Raw genomic sequence first — 22167 nt, forward strand, 5'->3', positions numbered from 1 at the left:
TATTAGTGTGTATTTTAGATATGTATTGCTGTGGGGGAAGTGGGAGTAGGGGAAGCTGAAAGAAGACGGATCTCAATGATTCCCCAAGACTTTTGTGTGGACAAGACTGAAGGGAGAGAGCAGATCCATCACTGCCCATAGCAGCAGGACTGCTACTGCCAATGAAACAGTTGGAATGAGCCTCCAGTCTATTCATCTTTTAGACTAAGCTAAAAGAATCCTGCTCTAGGCCTTGAGAAACATTACAAAGTTCAAAGAATGGGGAAGAAAATCTAAAAGAGATAAAAAGAAAAGACTCTCCATCAAATACTTTTATGTAACAGAAACACAAAGGGTTGGTGAAACACTGGCTTGTTCCACAGGGGCAGGATGAATACAGGCAGGAGGTGGATGGCTGGCAAAGCAATTAATGAATCATTCACATGACTTAGGGACCCCCTAAATAGTAAACTTTTCAGCAGTTTTACAGAGGAAAACCTGGCCAAACAAAAGGGATTTCAGGGATGTCCCCCATAGAAGCATATTGCAATCAAGTAGTGGAATCTACCAGACATTTTTACACTGTTCCTTCTCCTGCCAGTTAAAATGAGTAATATCCTTTACAAGTGAAAAGGTACACAAGACAGGTGTTAATTGACAGTGTTACTGTGCCTCAGATCTTGAGTATTTCCCAAAACTTGCATTATGCCTCTCTATATTTCTTCTGGTCTTTTAATAGCTTCGTCTTGAAGCTGCAAAAAACGTTCACTTTTCAACCCTACTGTCTTGTCTTGCTATCAGTCCTGAGAGTGCATTCACCGAGGGCATAAACAGGTTTGATTGTCTGTGCAAGGCCTAAAACTTTCATCAGTTCAAAATCAGGTAAACCAACTCCTGCTTATGACCAAAATGTAAGAAAACAAGTTAATAAATAAACAAACAGGAACCTCTTGGAGACAATTCACTGCTACTTTGAAGAATACTCAGGTTTTTTCCCCGCCCCCAAATATCAGGACAATCTTTCCACTGATTCAGTTTTACAATATCCTCTTACATATTGGACAACTTTAAATGGTGTTAAGTAATAGATACTGATATTTAAGATACATTATCTACACATTTGAAGGAATGAGGCTAATTACGATCAAAGCAAAATAAAGAATGATTATCAACTCTGATTTTATTACCCAGGTTAAATGTCAAAGTCTTTACTTAATCATTTCCTGTGTGTTACCAAGAAGTGTATCTTCCAACTTTTTTAATGAGTAAGGTGAACCATAATGAGGAAGTCAAGGATCAGAAATTTAAACTTTGATCTTAATTATATAGAAAAGAGGGGGTAATCACTTTTTCAGGCAATTACTGTGCAGCTCTCTAATATACAGCTACACTGTGTGTATTACATCAGAAGGAAACTGAGTGTGAAACATTATCAGTGATTTAGGAGAACAAATGCAAGAAAGGAAAGTATTTTAATCTATTTAACATTTTATGGGCTACTCATCACAATTCTGGAAAGAAAAATAGTGCCAACTAACATAACTGGTTTCTGTATGAGATCTGTTAAATATCCAGCCATCCAGATGGACATAAATTTTAACACAGCAATACAATGAACTACTCTTTGAGCATTGCAGCTTGCTTTGCAGCTGCTAATGGATAAATGTTCACACAATCTTTATGCTGAAGTTTACAGGATAATCAGGTCCTGTTCCTTATGCTGAGCTTGTGTCTACATGGAACTGTACTCAGCTCACACCCAGGTTTCACACCAGGACTGCATTCCACTGGTACAAGCTTCCTTCCACAATTCAGCCTTTACACTCAGGCATCTGGGGGCCATGTTCTAGAAGTTCAAATTTACCTGCAGACATCCTTGCATGAATACAGAAGCCTTATGACAGTCACACAGCTTTGAAGTGGCTACTAGCTTTCAGTGATTTGAAAAAAACCCAAATAACAGATTACACCAAACTTCATCCCCATCATAAAGTCACCCATTGCCCTCCTTCCTTCCTTCCTCCCTCCCTCCCTCTTTTCTCTTTTCCCTTTTCCCTCTTCAAAGTGCACTGCTACTGAGATGGAAAGCAAACCCCACTTCTCTGCTAATACTCCACTTTTCTGTTCTTATATCTTCTGGTTTTGTATTTCTAAGTGCATGTTGCCTGGATCAAGATGTTTTATAGAATCTCCTTTCCAAAAAAAAAAAGGAAATACAATTAAACCAACATTCTTACCAACGACATTGGTAAGCATACATTTTCAAAGGTTTTTCTCTCAATAATTGGAATACAATGATAATCATATCATGGCTGAGAATGTAAGAAAGAAAGCAGGGGCAGCTGAACAGTAGGAAACACAGCACTTGTTATCAGCCACTAATTCTCATCTAACACTGCTGGCAGAAGGAACAGGGTGTTTCTCCATCAGTCCCAACAGTACCACTCTGGGACTCAGAAAAGTCAAGTATCTGGGAAATGATATCATCTGCACAACTAATCAGTGTTCCCTATAAAAGCTACATGTTCTCCTTGGACCTGAATACTTTTCTTTTTTTCTTTGAAAGTAGTACTTCTGATCATGAAATAAACCTTAGGATGTCAGTTTGGAGCTCTGTGGGTCAAGGAATTACCCCCTATACACCCACAGATATCCAATCATTCTTTCTCAAGAGCTAGGCAGAATTTATTAGGCTCAAATAATCATCCCACAAGGGAACCTCCCATAACTTTGTGACAGTTTGCAGTTTTATATTTCATTTGGGGACATCTTTAATAGAAAAAGGGATTGCTGGCAACCTTAGTTTTAAGTCTGTAAAAAGCTGCTGAAGAAATATAGCTTAATATAACTCCTTTCTCTTCCAGGGAAGAGGAGGACACAAAACATGCTACATGAGCCAGGGCAGATTTGAAATCTTCAGTTTCATACTTTCATTAGTGTACAGAGTTTTCTAAAAATAACCCCTGCTGAAGCTAACATTGAGAAGTGAGTATTGCAAAGGTATGGATCTGACCTAAAAGACCCAAAGTCTTTATACTATAAATGTAGATACAACAATCTGGATTCATAAGTTGATGAATTTCCTTTTTATCCCACGTGTCTATCATAAAGAAGTAAAACAATTATAAAACAGGTCCATACGTTGTGACTTGGCCACATTATTTACTCACTGGGTACCGACAACTTCGGTAAATTTAAATTCAGACCTTGCCTCAATACTGTTCTCAGATCTTTAAACTCTTGATATCTCAAAACATTTCAAAATTGTATTTTCTTTAGCTTTTTTTTTTTTTTTTTCCTGTGATTTCTGGCTTTGGACTTCTCAGGTTTCTGATCTTTCCCTTCTGTCTTCTCTAGGTTCTACACAAGTTTATAACCCCATATTTTACCACAAGTGTATATGGCAGATTATGCATTTACTAGGCTACTTGAAAAGGGAAGTGTTGCACTGCTAACACCTTTGGTTTCCTTGCTCTCAGAAATAGGAATAAGCACAAGTGTTTGCAAGTCCCTGCAGTGCTGCTGGGGTCAATTCACAGAGTCAGTTTGCCTTTGGCACTCGTGTAAGAGCTGCTTAAAATATAATCATGCCTCCAAGATCACGCCAGGAAATGCAGCAAAGATGAAATAAAATCCATGTGCCCTGTTTCTTCACAAGGAAAGAAAAATATGTTTGTCAGCCAATTAAAGCAGAGAGCTTCCACAACTGCAGATAATTACAACTGAAAATTCTGAGTTTTCAAACACAAACTGGGCTTAAAAATAAGCAGGTTTATGCCTTTCTGTCCTGTTATCTGATCTGAGCAGAGGAATTTGGGATCATTCAGCAGCTCAACTCTGTAAACACCTCACATCCAACAATAAGGATCTGTGCTGTCACTGAGGGGAGATCTGCTCCAGGTGACACAGCTCAGTAACAGGATAATTTCATGAATTTAGCAGGGCACTCTTACACTCCTGTTACTGAAATTCACATGAATTCTTTCCAGCTGGGACTGAAAGAAGCTCTGTAGGTCCAGCAAAACTCTCTCCACCCATGCTGAGTCTGGAGAAAGGAGTGATGCCCTGAGCTGGCCCTCACTACTTTTCCCAGGTAGGCTTCAAGCATTCATAACTATATTTTTCCTCTGTTACACAGCTTTAAGGCTGACTCACCCAGCAAGAAACATGCACCCCATCTCCTTTTAAAAGAGCAGCACAGGTTTCCAAGGAATACCATCCCCCTTACAAAGGTTTTCTACAAAAATCAACCGGCTTTAGATCATGCCTATCATGCCTTCAACCACTGATGATCAAAAGTAATTTTTTCCTCATTCTGGTGCTCCTAAAAGCAGTTTTGCTTTATGCATCTCAACTGAACCCCTCCTGGAAGTTCTACTCATTCCTCTGAAGGATGAAAAAGGAGAGCACATGCTCTGAGTGAGATGCTCTGTGGGCAGGATCAGTAAGGGTCCAGGAAACACTGCGGGATGACTCGAAGCTACACCATCAGAAACGCCAGTGCCTCCCATCCATGAAAGCACAGCAAAGCACAGCTAGGTTTGACTAGCTCAAGAAAACCCCAGGCATCTCTACCAGACAGCACCTGCCACAAAGTCTTCCCAAGAACAAGCTTTTTGATTTCTCAACTCAAATCAATGAGATATTTTTCCTACAAAAGGTAAAAACAAAAATAAATCTAATTTCAGATTTAAATATTTTCCATGAAGCACTTTTTTATTATTTTGAGTGATTCTACACAGATACTTACATTATTAATAGGAGGGCATACTGGTTTCGATCCGTGAAATCTTTTGGCAGTGACAACTGTAAAGGGAATTCTTTTAAGAAAAGAGCAAAACATTAAAGGCTGGTAGTTACACAGATGAAAAACAGTAACATTGAAAGAAAGCCTTTGGCTTCTTAAAGTAACATTTTGCCAGATTTACCGTAATCCTCAATGTGAAGCATTTTGATTTCAGTCTTGTAATTCTTTTTCTTAAAAACAACTTCTTTCAACACAGGGTTATTTTCCAAAATATAAAACTCTACAAAACAGGAAGAAAAACCATGTTGAAAGGCATGGAGAATCATCACACCAGAGATACATCAAGATGCAAAAAAAAATAAAGAAAAAGAGAGAAGTGTGCAATGATCTTGCAAATTAATCCTGCAATTAATCTTCTAAATTAATTCCTTCTAGAAATACTTTTAAAATAATGCAACTACTTTTCAGTTGAGAAAGATACACATCCAGTTCATTTTTTTGGCTTTGGCAGGCTTTGCTTTCATTAAGCACTACCAATGAAATCTCTGATGAATCAGAGATGATGATTCACATGAATATCAGCATCCCTGACAAATCCTAACAGCAGCTGTTGCAGCACGAGGCTGCTCTGCTGGGAAACATCCTAAGCCTCATGCAGGCATCCTTTCCCCCAATATTACCTATTCCAAGGCATTATTTAGCCAGCACAGCTAAATGTGGTTACTGCATGTCCTTATTTGTCTTCTGCACTTCAACCAAGAGCAAGAGCATCAGCTTGGTTTAAAGCTGCAGACTAATTTGAAACAAACCTTTTGCACAGGAAAGAATGGCTAATTTGTTCTTTTTTTTCCCTTTTTTTAGCTCAAATTACCGATCTTGCTTCCAAAATTTAGATTTTTTAATTAAATAATAAACTCTTCACTTAGGGCCAAAACAGATAATCTGAGGAGAATGCTTGTTCTGGGCAGTCAACCAAAATGGTATAATTATAGTCTGAGGATGGGATAATTGAAATAATCCTTAATCATTCTTTTATGAATTGAAGAGGATAATCAAATCTTGCACTGAAACACTCATGGTAAATTATCTCTCTTATTATTTGGCTTTTTGTTGTTACAACAAACAACGGCCCTCTGTCCTGACCTGCTTTATTTTACCCTAAGGTGCTGCACATAAATCTCTATTTCAGTAATTCACACTCAATAGTACTTTAGATGCAGGTAATAAAGAGCAAAAGTCTGCCTTTGCAGAACTGAGGAGCTTCACAGAAATCCAAAATGCATTTACTTTTGAGCAGTAGCTACCCTTTTCTGAGCTGGATAAAATTCCCTGTCCCTGGTGTGCCACGGCACTGGGCTTTGCAAACACAAACAGTGGCATTAAAAAAAAAAAAAAGAAAAAAGGAAAAAAAAAGGAAACCAAAATTCAGATATTAATTAACACTTCATAGCATGGCACTATTGATCTGGGTGCTACTTCAACATGCAAGATTAGCTCCACTGTTATGGCTGAATCCTAAATCCTGACTGGCCCAAGACAAAGGGGATGCAGACAGGTACAGTTCAGGACTTCTGGATTCTGGGAAAAAATCCTGGGGATAATCCAATTCATGAAATGAGGATATGCAAGAATTGGTTTAGTGCCTTTGAATGAAAAGTTGTTCCCAATTCCTGTAATCCACAGCTCCATGCTAGTGGAGTAACAGTGGAGCTGGAGGCAGCACAGTTGTTACTTCTGCTGCACCACCAGGAAAATTCAACTGCTGAAGGACAGTTTTCCATTACAAAGCACCTCAGCAGCCAGGAAACAGTAACAGACTTGGTCTCAATATACAAAAAAATAATGAGTAAAACTTGACAAATAGAGGTATAGAATACCCTCCTAGAAAGCCTTTATTATTGGATTTGTCTTCATTGAAAATGTCAGTGGAGCTGATCTGATTTGAGAAATCTAAGAGAACGACTAAACCAACATATGTAGGTCAGCTTTTATGATCAATCATCCAAGGACTGTACCTGACTTCAACATAATTGGATTGTAACTTTAAAAACATCTCTAAAAACACAGCAGGTGTACTGCAATGGCAGCATAATCCACAAAGAAAGTGAAAAGGATGAAGACCAAGCTGCCATCCAATTTACTCAAGTGTAAACAGAAGGTGACTCACATTTACTTAATACAAAACATATCTGAAAATCTGGGAAAGTTTTAGTCGTTTGATTTACTTCTATCCTTATCATTTGCTGATGTGGATTTTAAAAGGTTATTAATAATGATGATAAAAGGTAATTAATAGCACTTTATATGAATTAGTTTTCATGTACGTACTTTCCCCTCTCCCACACTCCCCAAAGAAATTAAGGATGGTAAGAAAATTTACTTATTTCATAAGATATACTCACTGGTTGTATTACTTGTCCTGTGCACGCTTACAACTGGAACACCTGGTCCTGTTTTGAGGAGAGAAGAAAAACAGGGGAAGGATGGGGTAGTTTGTACTCTGTAGTTCAGTGACAAAGAAGGAGAGCACCAGTTACCCCACAAGACAGGATCTTGGAAGCTCCATACACACAATTCCTTTCAACAGAGCAGGAACTCCACTGGTGCCTCTTGGGAAGGACACAGGCTACAGGACCAACAAGTGTGAAACAGGCACTGCCTTCTGCCTGTTCAGCAGCTCAGACCCTGCACCCAGAAGGAGCATTCTTTTTTTTTTTAATAATATCCATGTTTTAGTTTTAAGAGATAAATAAAAAAATTACAGAGACACTTAATGGCGTTGTTTAAAATATAGCAGTTTGACATTCAGAAACTTTAGGTTGACTGGGAAGTGAATTAATGCTAATATCAACTTACATTTTCTATGGAAAAGCTATAGAGGTGTTGAAAAATTATATTTCACTTAACTATCTGTTTAAGAAGCTCCCTTGGTATGCCAACTCTGCAAAACCAACAGCATCACAGTTACATCTAGGTGTGATGTAGTTTAATCCTATTTCACATACTTTACTGCATTAAGAAACTAAAAGCAATAATTCTTCATGTCAACAGCTACTGTGCAAATGCACAAGGTGGTGTGGGAAAGTGGGATGACCAAGCATTCAGCATACTCAGAAGTGGCTGAGTCTGCTGTCCTTGCTCTGAAGATCCCCATCAGTCTAAACTTGCAAAAGAAAATCCTGTGTCTCCACCCCCAACACGGAACTTACATGTGAGAAACTCAGTTTTACCTCAGAGTTTACATTAGAAGCATTCAGTGACTATGGGGTGAGGAAGAACAATGCAGAAAAGCTGAAGTCCCTGAGGACCCCATGGCAGATGAAGGCATGGACCCTTTGAAATTAGGAGTTACAATTCTCTTTTTGAGAAAAAAACAATTCCCTTTGAGAGTTCAGAGACAGAGCCTCATTTATGTGTTTTGAGAGACTGTCTCTCTCAATTAATTATGGCATGAGCCTAGGGAAATGCAAGTACCTGAAATAAATAGCATGATGACACTCACAGCCTTCACTGAAGATTTCTATCAATTTCATTCTCTCCCTCAAGGGGGATGATTGACAAAAATCTTACAGGTAGATTGTTGACAAATCACAGCTTTCTGCCTTAGCTCTCTAAGAAGATAATTTCTCCAGATATCTCTTTAGCTTTGGTTTGTTTTTATTTCCAGCTCTTTTTACTTCTTCTGAATTTGTCATTTTGCTGTAAATTCTTATTTAAGAAAGGCCATCTCTGAGGGGGAAAGCATCAGCTTTCCAGCCCAGCTCTATTTGTCATACTAAAGGTGGAAGGATAATGACAGATTTTGAAAAAAGGGAGATTGCAGTAGATGAAAACACTGATCAGAGGAAAAAAAAAAAGATTTGTGTTACAGGCATTGTGTTACAAAGCATCAGAAGTAAGCACAGCACTTGGATTTCCCATTGACCTCCTTCACTAACCCCAAACCCACAGCTTATTTCCTGCTGTATAAAAGGGGAGAACAATTACTCCCTCTGTGAACTATCTTATTTGAGTAGAAAGAATAATATCTTGCTAGTGTTTGTGAAGTGCTAAAGGAAAAATCCACAAGCAGTGTGGAAAATAAGTGCAAAGGATGTGCTTGCCAAAACTGAGAGGCTGAGGAGCCAGTCCTCCATCTACCAGGCAAGAAATAACTCCTCAATCAGGAGAGTCTCTGGAGATGGATACAGCTGGAAAAATGAGAGAGATCTCCTGGCTGAGGGAAACTAAGAAGGAAAAACTATACTAATAAAGGTGCTTGTGAGTAAACAGGAGGTTGAAGAATTGAAACTTACACAGATTGAACCAGTTCAGAGTCCCCCAAGGGTTTTTCTGGGGGAATTGCTTTTGTAACAATTCGGTAAAGGCTTTTTGCTGTGGGAAAATGACTGTGTATGCACACAGTAGATGTGCCATTTGTCTCCTTGAAGCAGTTTGCCTCATACTCTTACAAGCAGAAGGGTTTTGATGCCACTTCTGTGGTGATCCTGCCATCAACTTTGATACTGCCAAATGCCAACCTAGCCCAGGGCCCTGGCACTACACCGGGGCCATGCTGCTGCTGTACCTGCCAAGCTCTGGTGAAACACAGAAGATCCCTGAAAAATCTCCCAGCCAGCAACTATAGATTAATGTCAGAGGTAGGAAAACTTAATGACAGTGGTTTATCATCCCTGCCCAACATCTACAGCTCGGGGTAGTCTATTGCAACGCAGTGGAGTGTAGGTTTAATCCTGGGAGGAAGATCTACAGCCTTCCCAGCTCAGAGAACTGCTAAAGTCACTGAAAGTCATGAGCTTGTGAGTAATCACATGCACGACCCCCTGCTGGCACCCACACTTTTATATCAAAAGAACACGTCAAAAATTACAGGCTGAATATTGCTAAAATAATAACAAGATGCTTTTGGGCCCTAGCACATTGCTGATTCAAGGTAAAAAACTCTTCCCAATTTATCAACCCTCCCTCCTGCAGGAATCTGAGACTTACCCCATAGGAATTACATCAAGCACAAGGGAAAACTCTGCTTAAAGCATGAGGAGCTCATTACTCAGAGAAGGACCTCAAGATTAGCTCCATCACTTCTGCTGCAGATTTGACCCTGTATAAACCACACAGTTTGTATATTCTTCTTCTAATCAGCTACGTACTGTAAGTGCATTTCCACAAAAAAACAACCCCGAAACAACAAAACTGAAAACAAACTCCTTATTTTAGCCAATATATATTCATAGCTTCTTTGTTTGGATACATTCAATGCTCACGTCAGCAGGTATTTTATTTTTGTGGGGAAAAAAGAAAAAAAAAGAGTTGCAAAAGAAACAGAAAAAATGCATGCATATAAATTGAGCTATTCATACGTATTTCAGATGAATTGTGCTCTACTCTTTGCACTCTGACCTCAGCTATGCAAAAATACTGGGGGGATGGTGTCTAAAAGTTTGCAAGTTTCAAGGACAACAGGTCTACCTATGTGCTTTATTATTGATTCCCTCATGCTTTTCTGAACCTTTTTTATCACTTATACACCAGTGTTTATTTCCTGTGTGTAGGTTATAAATTTCTCTGTGTGGGATGGTTCTATTTCTTTGTTTATACAGAAATTCTGAAGCCAAATGGTGCCATTTAGTGCTACTGGAAGGCAGGTACCTGTAAAACACAGTGAGTTATTTATTACAATTGTATTGATATAGAGGATCTGTCTTTGGGGATTAAACCAGAGCTGTTTTTTGGTAGATACATACATACACATACATATGGGGGAGTATAGATACACTGCACATCCACGTGTACAAACACTGCTACAGAACACAGGCCCAGATTTTTTAACTAGGTGTAGTTGCACAAGATCAATCCCAATACATAAAATAATGAAGCTGTTACGAAAAACCCCACAGGATTATCACCAAAATTCCAAATTTTTTGGTGAAGGATTTTTATTTAGGGTGAATTTAAGTTGATGTCCTTTACTTGTACAGGAAGGTCAGGATTGGAGTGGTTTTCTAACATCACTTGTTATTTAGCTGTTTCACAGAACATCTTTACTTGCAGTCTTGGAATAGGCTCTGTACAGAACTTTGAGCAATCCACTGCTGAGCTAAATGTTAGACTCCAGCCTAATGCCCTTCTCAAGGGAATACATTAATTCAGAAGCAAACAGCATTACACCCCATGAATTTGACTTACCTTTACAGTGCAGGAGAAAATGCCTGTTCATGGGGCTGAACTTTGCACTGAAGTACGTGCACTGCTCTTTCAAGAAGTTACACGAGAGACACTGACGATTCAATGACCCCACTGTTGATACACTGCGAGAAAGAAATGATCAGAAACATTTTACATTGCAATAAAATAAAATAAACCAAGAATTAGCTCATCAGAATGACGGAATTTGTTTTAACCCCCAAACTTGCCAAAATACCACTGGCTCCTTTTGTGCCTGATGCAAACAGTTTCCAGAAAATTCACTGGGCTGCTGTTCCATAAACTGGGCAACGTGGACATGATCCAAAAGCTGCCCAAAGCACCACTGGCACTGCAATAACTCACAGTGCTGTGGGGAACAGCATCAGTAGGACACCATGAAAACCTCACTAACCTCAGGTTTAAGCACTGAGAATGAGGTGAGGTGCTTTGCCCCCACACTTTAAGTTACATGATTAAACCCTACAGATATTTTTATTTAGAAAACTTTGATCACTTTTAAAACACAATCATGTTAAATGCTTTTATTTAGGTTTAACTTTTTAGATGCTGATAAAGGACTAGTGAAGACTTAAGTGGTAAAAACGTTTTGTGTTACAAATTTTTACATTTTTTAGAAAATGGAAAACACTGGCAATTTTAATTTTGAAAAGCTATGATTCTTTCCTTGTTACAGCTCAAGCATACTAATTTTTATACAGTATAAAAGATTACCCAAGCATATTACTTAAGTCTTGGGATGAAGAAGCTGATAACACAGCCCCATGTACTTCTTACCTGTGCAGCTGTCTTCCTCTTGGGGAATCTTCAGTGCTTAAGAAATAACTGTGCCCAAAAGAGGAAAAAAGTTAAACTCAGTTTGGTAAACTGTCTGATTTGGGTAGTGCTTAGAGAAGTGAGAGACACCATAAATAACGTTTTTAAAAATTAAAAATTCACAAATATCCCTGAAGATCAAATACTTATATATAAACCTAAGTTCCAAGATCAAATTTAGGTCCAATATACGGATTAGTTATTTCAGAAGCTATAAAATTTCCTATTAAAACAGTGATGAAAACAGGATTTCATGGTTTTAATTCCTGTCATGCCCAGGAGCTCCAGTAGCAACCAGGACACCTCTCTGCATACTAAAAATACAAAAGTTTCTGCTTCACTCCAAGAGTTTGCAATATAAATCCAAGTAGTAGACAAAGGTCACAATGAAATTATGTCAGATATTACAATAAGTCTTATGAGATCTGAAAGCCTTTTTGAGCTGTAAACCAACCTATTTTCACAGCGGAAAGAGACTTTGCAAGAATACCAAGACAAGCTCTTGGTGTTTCCCTGCAGAGATCCCCACAAAGTTTCTGCTTGATAAGCAGAAGGAGGGCAAAGCAATCCCCTCGAGTAGCTGAGACAGCCCAAGTGCAATCTGTCACCTCTCTGCAGCCTGAGTGCAATCAGACCTCATTTTTTTCCCGTGGGCCTTGCAGAAGTACCAGGAAATTCTCAACAGATGTATTTTCAAAACCGACAGTAAGAGTCGTCAAAAAAGGGTTTTCTCCAGTGGCAATGAGAAGATGGGACTTATTGCAGCTTCAAAAAAGGTCCTGCTCAAATATCACTTATTTTAAAGCAAATGAGAATTAGACATGCTTGTATATTTTTTGTCATGGACAGATAATGTGAAAATTAAGCAAGATCCACTGAAGTCAAGTGGAGCCTTCAGACATTTTATTCCTATAGTCCTCTCCAAAAGCACCAAATATCTGTTGTATTTCCTTCCATTCTGTCACTAAGATGGACTTGGGAAAGATTTCTCTGTGAGTGGGCTGCGTGAGAATCAGGAATTCTGACAACCTCTAAAAATAATTTGAATTTATGAAGTTGGATCAGATCCCCAAAACTCTCAGACCTCATGCAGTAAAAGTGCGCTGTTTTATCAAGTACTCAAAATTTACTATGACTTCTTATCCAGATTCCAGGAAAGAAGTTACCAAAATATTATTACTGCTGCACTGTGTGTTGATTCCTTTTACACAGAAAAATACAGAGTCAAGTGGTACCATGGTGTGCTTCTTTCCTTCTGCATAAAAAAGCATTCAGGAAAAGAATGGCAGATGAATTGTCTTACAGCTGCACTTTATGGACTCAGGTGTGTCAAAGTTACGGTAATGCTCAAAAATGAAAGAAATATTGTTTAATTTTGAGTTAAATGGATTCAACTTTAATACTTGAACATTTTTATAAATAAAGAGAACAGTGCTTACATCTTCTGAGTACTTTCATCATATGCCAGGATTTTGATAACTTCCCAGTTCCCCGATGTCAGGTGTCTCACACCGATTTGTTCACTTTTAGCCTGGAGAGAGATGGAAAACATTAACTTTCACCTTGCTACATTTTTCTTTGCCTAGCAGGATTGCCTGCACATGTCATTATTGATTACAGCTTTTTAAACTTTAATATACAACGTAACATCTTTAAACCACAAACCTCACATTTTGACAGGCCTGAACTTCACTTATCCTTTCCCTCCCATCTATAAGCCTATCAAAGTCATTAAAATAATCTCGGATTTCAGCGAAATTTTTCTTTCAGTTGCCCACGTGTCAACAAACAATAGAAGTCAGGATGCAATGCAGGTAAAACCAACTCTTCAGCTGGAAGTTGCACCAGACTCCTCATCAGACATGGGTTAAAAACAACAAAACCTGAAGCGAGAAGCTCATCTGAGGGTGTTTCCTAGTACAAAAGGTAAAATCGTGGCTTAGGCTACTGAAGATTAAAACTTCAACCCTCACAGCTTGGACATACTCTATGTGGTTTTTTTCTGTATTAGGGTTATTATGCTTGGTCTGGATATACAAATTTTTAGTTTTCAAATTCAAGACAAACTTTGTAAAGAAAAGGGGTGATATTTCAGAGGTGATACTCAGTGGTTACAAGGCCTACAAGAAGTCATAAAGGCAAAAAGGTTGGCTTTTTTTTTTAATCCATGTATTTCTGAACTGTACCCTGAGCTCCACATCAACAGCAGCAATAACTAAAAAGCAGAAAATGCTCAAGAATACATCTAAAATATGCTGGGAGCTGGCAAGGCAGAACCAAGTCCCTTAGAACTGAACTGTTTCCTAACAGATCCACAAGGAAAGAATGATGTAGCAACTTTATGACAAGCCTTGCAAGTACCAAATGAAACCAGGATATTGTGCTAGGTGCTGTACATATGTTTATGATGAGGGCTTGCTGTTCAGGAAGAGTCTGATATTCAGTGCTGTCTCCAGGAATGATTAAAATACATATTAGTGATTTATTGTAAGTGACTATTTCTTCTCTAGAGAGAGAGAAGCTGCAACTATTGAAAGAGATATTTAAATATTAAGATCATAGAATCTAACAGGAATCAGCAATAAAAAGCCCAGCCAAGTGTTAATAAACATGGTTATTTTTCAAGGTTACAGCCATAATACATAATTTATGAAGCTTGCAGGAAGTTATCGCCTTGATCCATTAAAGTTACTTTATAATTCTTACTTTGTGGTTGGAAAAAAAATAGACTTTCTAGAGTTGCAAAACTCCATGAAAGAAATGTCTAGATACCTAAGACATGATTCAATCCTACCTTGAGATTAGTTTCTTTTAAATATTTCATAAGTTACTAAAAACATTTGAAAACAATAAACCACACATCCAGCCCTCCACATTCAGACAGTAAATAATCCACTGTGATAGACAGTAACCTTTTAGACAGCAACTTCTTGCATGAAGATTTAATTAGATGCCCCTGCTAACCTGCTTTGTGCCATTGACACATGCTTTTCTAAAGTGCAAAGAAATGCAGCCTGAGAAAGACCAGCATTTGTTGTAAGATTGAGAAATTAGCATCAGTGATTAAAGTGAGCCATTAAAATTTACTTCTTTATCCCTGCAACTCCACATTGGTTCTGTGTTTTAACTTTCCTGCACACCGAGGCTGATTTCTGTCAGTGGGCTGGTGTCTGTTCTGAGAGGCACAGAGAAAGAATGAGAATCCCAGTGCCAAATTCCAGAGTTAGCCTTCTCCATCACAGAAAAGCTGAGACCATCTGGGCACTGGTGATCTGCTGACTGCTTTAAATTCTGCAGGGCTGTGCTGCTGTGGCTCTCCCAAGGTGTGACAAACATCTAATGTGACCAAAGGCTTTATGGGCAACGGTTAATATACTTTTTATGCCTCTATGTTTGCTTTAGAAATAATGGACGATCAGATTAATGCAGTGTGTAAAACACAGCATATAAACACATTTCCTGCCCTTTACTGCTCTCTATCAGCCCCATTACCACGCAGAATGTTGCTTACTGATGAATAATGGCTGATACACGGGATATCACATTTCCTTTTTCTCAGGAGCAGCTACATGCTTAAAGCCAAATTTGTCATTGGTGATACCATTCAGATTTGTTCATTCATGCTGACGGCAGGCAAAATAGAAGTATTTTTTAGTTTTGGAGCTGTGCAGTACCCAAGGCTCTAATTCTGCTTAAAAGGGACAGAATACTAAATTCTGAAACATAAGCTTGACTTCAAACATTATTCTGCTGGAATTAAAAGATGTGTTTAAAACTAGGCACATATTTAATTACCCTACTGAATAGGAGTGGGGTTAATCTTTGCTTAAGTATTTTCCTGAATTAGGATCAAGTTTCCTGGGCTTTTTGTAGCAACAAATGTCAAAGCCTACAAGGTTAAGGCAAATTTGATTGTATCTGTAACCTCCTTGGGAATGTTGCAAGTGAACTTTCAGATCTAGATCATTATTATTTCATGTATTTTAAAGATACTTATTCATACTGTGAAAGATACCAAAATAAGACTTGATTGACTAAATGGTTTTGCTCTGGTGTGAATTTCTATGTGGTTATTATATTAATACACCTTTACCAGACTGTCATCTCAGTTATTGTTTTCTTTGGGAAATAGAATTTGACATGTCTGTGATCCCTTTTATCTTCACTGACTCTTTCTTGATATATTTACTCTAGTGAATGAGTATCTTTGTTCTTGCTTCTTCAGGTTAAATTTTCATTAAAATTCTTTTGTTCTTGTTCTGTCTGCAGTGAACATATTTCAGACTTAATAATGTTCATACCAGAACACTGTCATAAAGGCAGATAACAGAGTTTCCTGGCACCAAGTCTGATATTTTGATGTTTTGGGTACCTTGGTAATCCCTCCTATGTCATATGGCTCTGTTAAAGCACCTGGATTAATGCTCTGATGATTTAAATAGATGCCTTGGAGTGTTCCGTTCCAGGGCATAATTTCCTTTATTAGTTCATCACAACTTCATACTGGTGACCTTCAAAGTCACACTGCAGATTTATCTTTCAGATTCTCCTTTGGAAAAAGTAATGACCCTGGGAAATGGAAGCCGCTGAAAAATGTTGCAAAGGGTAATAAAAGTGTCCCAACTTTCACACAAATTTTAAATTTGGATATTGCCTCCCTTTACTGTTTTGTGTAAGAGCAGATTTGAATAGACATTTAAAATTATTTATTATTTTAAAATATGCACGTATAGTGTATATAGAGAAGGTAATATTAGTGTTTATTCTGGAAGGAGTTACAAATATGTCCCACTGCACTGAGGGATGATCTGGACAGGACAAATGACCATGACACAAGTGTTCTGATTAAACTGAAGTGCAGGCCTTTCCCTGGGCCATGTGTCCTCAGTAAAAGTCCCAGATAAGCAGTAGAATATTAAAAGCAGCCTGAAGCAGAGCCTTACCTGCACACTGAACATGGCTATGTGGTAAAACTCGCCCCGGCCACCCTGCTTCACCGGGACAGTCATGAAGAACTTACTGCCGTCCTTGGAGAAAACGGGTTCTTCGTTCTACAAACGCAACAGTGAGTTAGGCTGGCACACTTTCCATTACACTTCCAACAAAAGATCAGCCCAAGTTTTTTTGTCTCCTTGATTTTGGTAGTTGCTGTGCTCATAAGTCAATTAAAGAAAAAAGTCCTTGGGTTTTAAGTATGTTCTACTAAGTTTAACAAAGACGTGGTGGCTAAAGCTGAATATGGGTTCATGCCAAGTGCAATCCCATCCTAAAGCATGGGTTACAGCCCTTGCAGAACTCTGCCTCACCATGAAAGCTCTGGTAATCTCATTCCTAATGCAGGGGGACTTTCCAGGACACTGTCCTTTAGAGACATACAAATAATGACAGAGATAACTCCTACTGGTGAGGAGGAGAACAAAAGTTTCAATGGTTTGGACTCATTAAGTACATGTTTAACACCCACTGATTTTGATAAAATTGTATGAAAAAAATAAGCACATTGAAGTGATACTCTGAATCACGTCTTACCACAAATTGTAGCCTGATGTGATACCATCTCTCCATGTCTAACTTTGCACAGAAATGTTAAATGAAAATGGCTTGCTATAAAAGCATAGGGTTTTTTTGTTAAAATGATTTCTCATTTGCACATTGCAAAATGAAGCCTGAAATGTAGTTTAAATAGAATGTGTTTCATCCAGTTATTGGACAGTCCTTCTGAAGCTATGGAAGTGGAATAATTGGCTGACATATTAGTTAAACATATTGTTCTGCGTATGAATTTAGAAATATTTTACTTTCTCATTCCAGTTATAGCCTATATGACCTCCAATCTCTGAACTCCTTCAGCTTTAATTTTGTGAGATCATTTTTAAATCAGAAACAAATCACAGTAAATAGGACATGCCTGGAATGGGATTCATCTGGTCTGTCTTCAACCATCCCAGACTTAGGTAGTTAATCAGCTGTTCATCTAAATGCTTACTGAATTGTGTCCAGACAGACCAGAAACTGAAGGGAATATTGCCTCCAAAACCCTCACAGGTGCCTCAGGATTTTATTAGCTTATAAAATAACACACAGTTAAATAAAAATGACAATGAAGCAATTACACATTATGCACATGGAAATAGCATTTATACTGTACCTGTTTAGGAAGCCACAGGTCTGACTGCATTTCATACTTCTAAAAGAAAAAAAAGGATAAAATTGCTTTTATGGAATAGCTATAGATAAAAAATATTTCCCACATTCAGCAAAAGGTCTCTAGATATTTCATGGGGGTTTTTTGTCTACTGTGTTATAATCTTCTCGTCTCTTTGCTGGCACTTGCATTGAAACAAATGATAATTTAATTATAAAGTCAGCTGCTTTATTCAGAGTTTTTGGTAGAACACCACAGGGGAACTAAGAATGCCATTTCAGTCCTTTCTGATTAGCTATCAAGAAGCTTTACACAGGCAGTTCTATTTGCTTTTTACCTCTAGGCATCATCTGACAACTGGATATTTTAGGTCCTTCATCAACACTGGGCAAACAGCCAGCATCAAGCTCAAATTGTGAGACCTTCTCAAATCACAGTCCCGTGCTTTAATGGGTTGTGGAGTGGCATTAGTGATGAGAAAAAGAATAAAAACAAATTCTTGGGTTTTATTGTTCATACTCATATTTCACATCATGCCATCTGAAAAAAAAAAAACAAACCCAAACCAACCAAATATCATGCACACATTGCTGGAAAAAGGAATATATAATATACATCAACTGCTGCAAATTGTCATAGTCACAGTGAAGTAATGAAAATTTATTAGCTGTAGAAGAATCTGTACGTATAGGGCCTGAAAAATGAGAATCTGTAGCTATTGCAGCAGCTGATTTTACACATTCCTTTTTGAAACTGAGGCCATGTGCAGCATCCCATGGGAAAAAAAAAGGTTTACAGCTGAAATCAAATGGTTTGATACAATGCTAAATTCTCACAATAAGGCCTTTCGTCATCCATTAGTGATTTCAAGAGCATCACCTAATCCCAGAGGGTGCAGTGTAGGGACCATCCAGGACGAGACAGGCTTGAGCTGTGCTCACAACGGTGAGACTGCATCACTATCCTTCCTCACCCTCCTAAAAATGTCCTTTGCTGCTCTCTAAGTATTCTGGAGTGGGACTTCTCAGTCTCTCTCCTCTACATTATGTCCTGGATTACAGCTCCCTGGATACCTACTTCAAACAAGTCCAATTGACCTTGGAGCACATAAAGGTTTCCCTCTCAGAAGCAGCTCTCACAGTGGTTCAGGACCAACTTTCTTAATAAAGAGAAAAGGCTCACAGGGACCAGGTGAAAAGCAACCAAATCTCCAGGGTCACAATCTTAATCCATATTTTGGGGATTTATTCATAGTTTCTGAGTCAGGAAAAGCACCCTGCAGTATGCAGCAAAAGAAGAAGATGAGCTTGGAAAAAAATCTCTAACACTCCAATATGACTGACTTCAGGAGCAGACACTGATGGGAGCCTTTTGACTCAGAGGCCAACATTAATCACTCATGACCATTTACACTGCCAAATTATACCCTCTGCTTTGGAGCATCTGTTGGTACTGATATCAGCACGTATAGAAAATATTTATACTTTTAGCTGGTTCTGGGAAGAGATTGTGACTCAGAATGGGAAAGCAGCCAAGTGCATTCAAGATGCAAGATTGACTGTGAAAATGGAGAGATGTAATGCAGGAGAGTCAGAAGTCAGAGTCTGGGTCCAGGGGTGGAACGTGGTTGGATTCAAAGAGAAAAATGTATTTCAGCTTGGCTTACATCAAAAAATGAAACATCCCTGTTGCCTTTCAATTTAATTTTTCCCAAATTTATTAGAGTCTGCTATCAAATTTGAAGAAACTATAAGAGTTTTACGCCTTTTCCTTAAGTATATGTAAGTTGTGAGAGACAGAAAGATCTAAAATGAAACTCGGCAGCAGGAGAGAGGAAAAACCAGTCAGCTGAAAATATCTGTCAGAGGACAAGCTTGTCACTGCTCTAGCTATATCCCAAGTACACGATGTTCAGCAACTGCAGTTTCCACTGAAGCTAATGAATGAACAAAGCTTAGTAATTCTGAAAATGTCACTCAAAGTTGCTAATTACATGAAATCATTTCACCACATTTGGAATTTTCTCACATCCATTTCCTCCCTGTTGACTAATTATATTCAGCTTGCAACTACTGCAACTGCAAACTGATTTCCAAAAATCTGTTTCTGATTATGAAAACAAAATGCAGAAGAAACCTTGAAAAGAGACCTTGGGGAAAAAAAACCAAACAACTTACCCTGGTACAAGCCCCAGTTGTGGTTTCACAAACTGTAAGGATGGAGATATTCTGAGCTCTGTTTAACCATCTCACCACAGCCTTGGTGTTGCTTACCCATTTCACCATGGTGATATAATATTCCCTAAGCAAAACATGTGGAGAAATAAAAAAGTTCAGATCACTGATGTTTCAGATTAGAATTCAGGAAAAAAAAAACCCCATACATACAGTCCATTCGAATGCTAAATTTGTACTGCATGACTGTGCCAGCACTGAGGGATGAAGAAAATAACCCCAAATGCCCAGCATCTGTGTTCCTACAAGTAGGATGGCTCAGTCCTTCAGTGTGATGTTCCCCTGGGAAACTTCTGCATATATACACAAACTTCACCAACTGTGAAACATATGCTTGCAAATACACATGAACTGTGTACTTTCCAGCCAGCTTAGAAACAAGCACTGAATTTCAACAGAAGCCAGTATTTTCCTACACCAAATACCTTCAGAAGTTACATATTTTTGCAAAAGAATCCAGTCTTACTGCCAAACAAAAAAAAAAGTTCTGTAATATTAGAGTGCAGCCAGAGCCCACTTCAAAATTATAAAATAACAAGTATTTTATAACAAAACTTCTGGATAAAAGGGAAATCCCTCTCACTACCAGTGTGTTCCTGTTTCTGCGTTAACAAACAGCTCATAATATTGGCCAAATTGTCTGTCCCTCAACAACCCTGGCCAAGCACATGAGGCTTCCTGGGCTCGTGGCATGGAGGATTTGCCTGCCTCCTCCCAAATTCCTGCTGGGCTGTCAGGGTGGGGATGCTGGGAGGAAGACCTGTTGCAGTCTGTCATCCCAGCCCAGCTATTTCCTTCACTTCTCTGCTGGTGGCAGCTGGCAGCTTTCACAGTCCAGCTGAGTTATGTGCAACAGTGGAGTGAGCTTGCCTGGAAACTCAGACCCCCTTTAAAACAAGGGGCTTAGCTTGAATATAATTAGGCTTTTAATCTATTAGTGATAGAGATCTCATTACTCTTTGACAACAGGCTTTTAATTATACATTCAAAAGCCTCCTTACGAGATCAAAGATGCTGAGCAGCAGCAGCAGCAAAGCTGCACACAGGAGAGGCAGGAGACAGGAGTTCACTGCAGCTGCACCCAGCCCCAACCCACTGCTGTGTTGGCAGAACACACCTGAACAACCCAGCATGCACAGCCTCCTTCGGCTTTCATATGTGACTTCTAGTAGAAAAGATTATTTTCACATGTGGATACCAGAATGATAAACAGAAACGGGGACTCCAAGTGTATCAAGTGTATTCCGAGTCCAATATTTACCTTTTTTGTTTGTTTGTTTTAACAAATGTTTAGTCTTACTGAGGGGCAAAAATGTATGCCACAAGTAAAACAAGATCTACCATGACACCAGGTGACACAAGCAGGAAAGCAATCAGTTCGTGTCTCCAAGCTTCTCAGGCTCTTCTGCAATTAATCTATTGTACACACCTCAAGCTTCCTCACAACCCCACTTTAAAGAGGAAACACTAATTGCATTCTGGACAATGGACTGAAGCAAAATATTAAATCCTGTTTGCCACTGAAGAAAACACAACTGTACACATGGAATGGAAACACCAAGGGGGAAACAGTAATTGCATGAAATACAACAACATATCTGCAGGAAGACTGTCAGTCTTATTGTGGCATTAACAGTACACAGTAGATGGTAAATTTTTCTACATAACAGAAGTAAAATTCATAAGTGTTATTGCTATCTTTATATCAGAATAACCTGAACAAAACTTGGGAAATCTTACCAAGCACCTTTACAGGATCCCTACAAGGAGAAAATTATTTTTTCATTGAATTTATTTAATCTTACATCAAATTCCCATATGCCCTAAAAATCAGGGAAACAGTTTTATGTCTTCAGAGGTCCTGCACCAGACACAATTTGTGACAAGTTGAGAATTTGAATATTACTTTTTGTGGTTATAACTAAGAGAACCTCTTTCCCCTTCCCTTCCCATATTTATGGTTTCTGTGTAGGAGTGAATCTCTCCATAACAGCAGTTGGTTATGACCTGTATAATACCTATTTCTAAAATGCTTCTGCCCT

The 22167-nt window shown here is 38.6% G+C and overlaps 1 protein-coding gene across 4 annotated transcripts in view; it reads right to left on the reverse strand.

Moving 5' to 3' along the window:
* DPP10 (dipeptidyl peptidase like 10) overlaps positions 1-22167 on the reverse strand; it is a gene marked incomplete at both ends in the record, with an annotated part of 450907 nt that overhangs the window by 13356 nt on the left and 415384 nt on the right. For 3 of the 4 annotated variants that reach the window (XM_082285404.1, XM_082285406.1, XM_082285403.1), the window contains 9 exons: positions 4730-4799; positions 4908-5006; positions 7129-7176; positions 10913-11034; positions 11708-11755; positions 13186-13277; positions 16690-16797; positions 17895-17933; positions 20069-20192. In XM_082285404.1, the coding sequence (XP_082141530.1) occupies positions 4730-4799; positions 4908-5006; positions 7129-7176; positions 10913-11034; positions 11708-11755; positions 13186-13277; positions 16690-16797; positions 17895-17933; positions 20069-20192 (750 nt within the window). The remainder of the gene's footprint in view (positions 1-4729; positions 4800-4907; positions 5007-7128; positions 7177-10912; positions 11035-11707; positions 11756-13185; positions 13278-16689; positions 16798-17894; positions 17934-20068; positions 20193-22167) is intronic. The other variant, XM_082285405.1, reaches the window with a different exon arrangement.

The sequence above is a fragment of the Coloeus monedula genome, assembly GCF_965178545.1.
Source record: "Coloeus monedula genome assembly, chromosome: 7".
NCBI classification, from domain to species: Eukaryota; Metazoa; Chordata; class Aves; order Passeriformes; family Corvidae; genus Coloeus; species Coloeus monedula.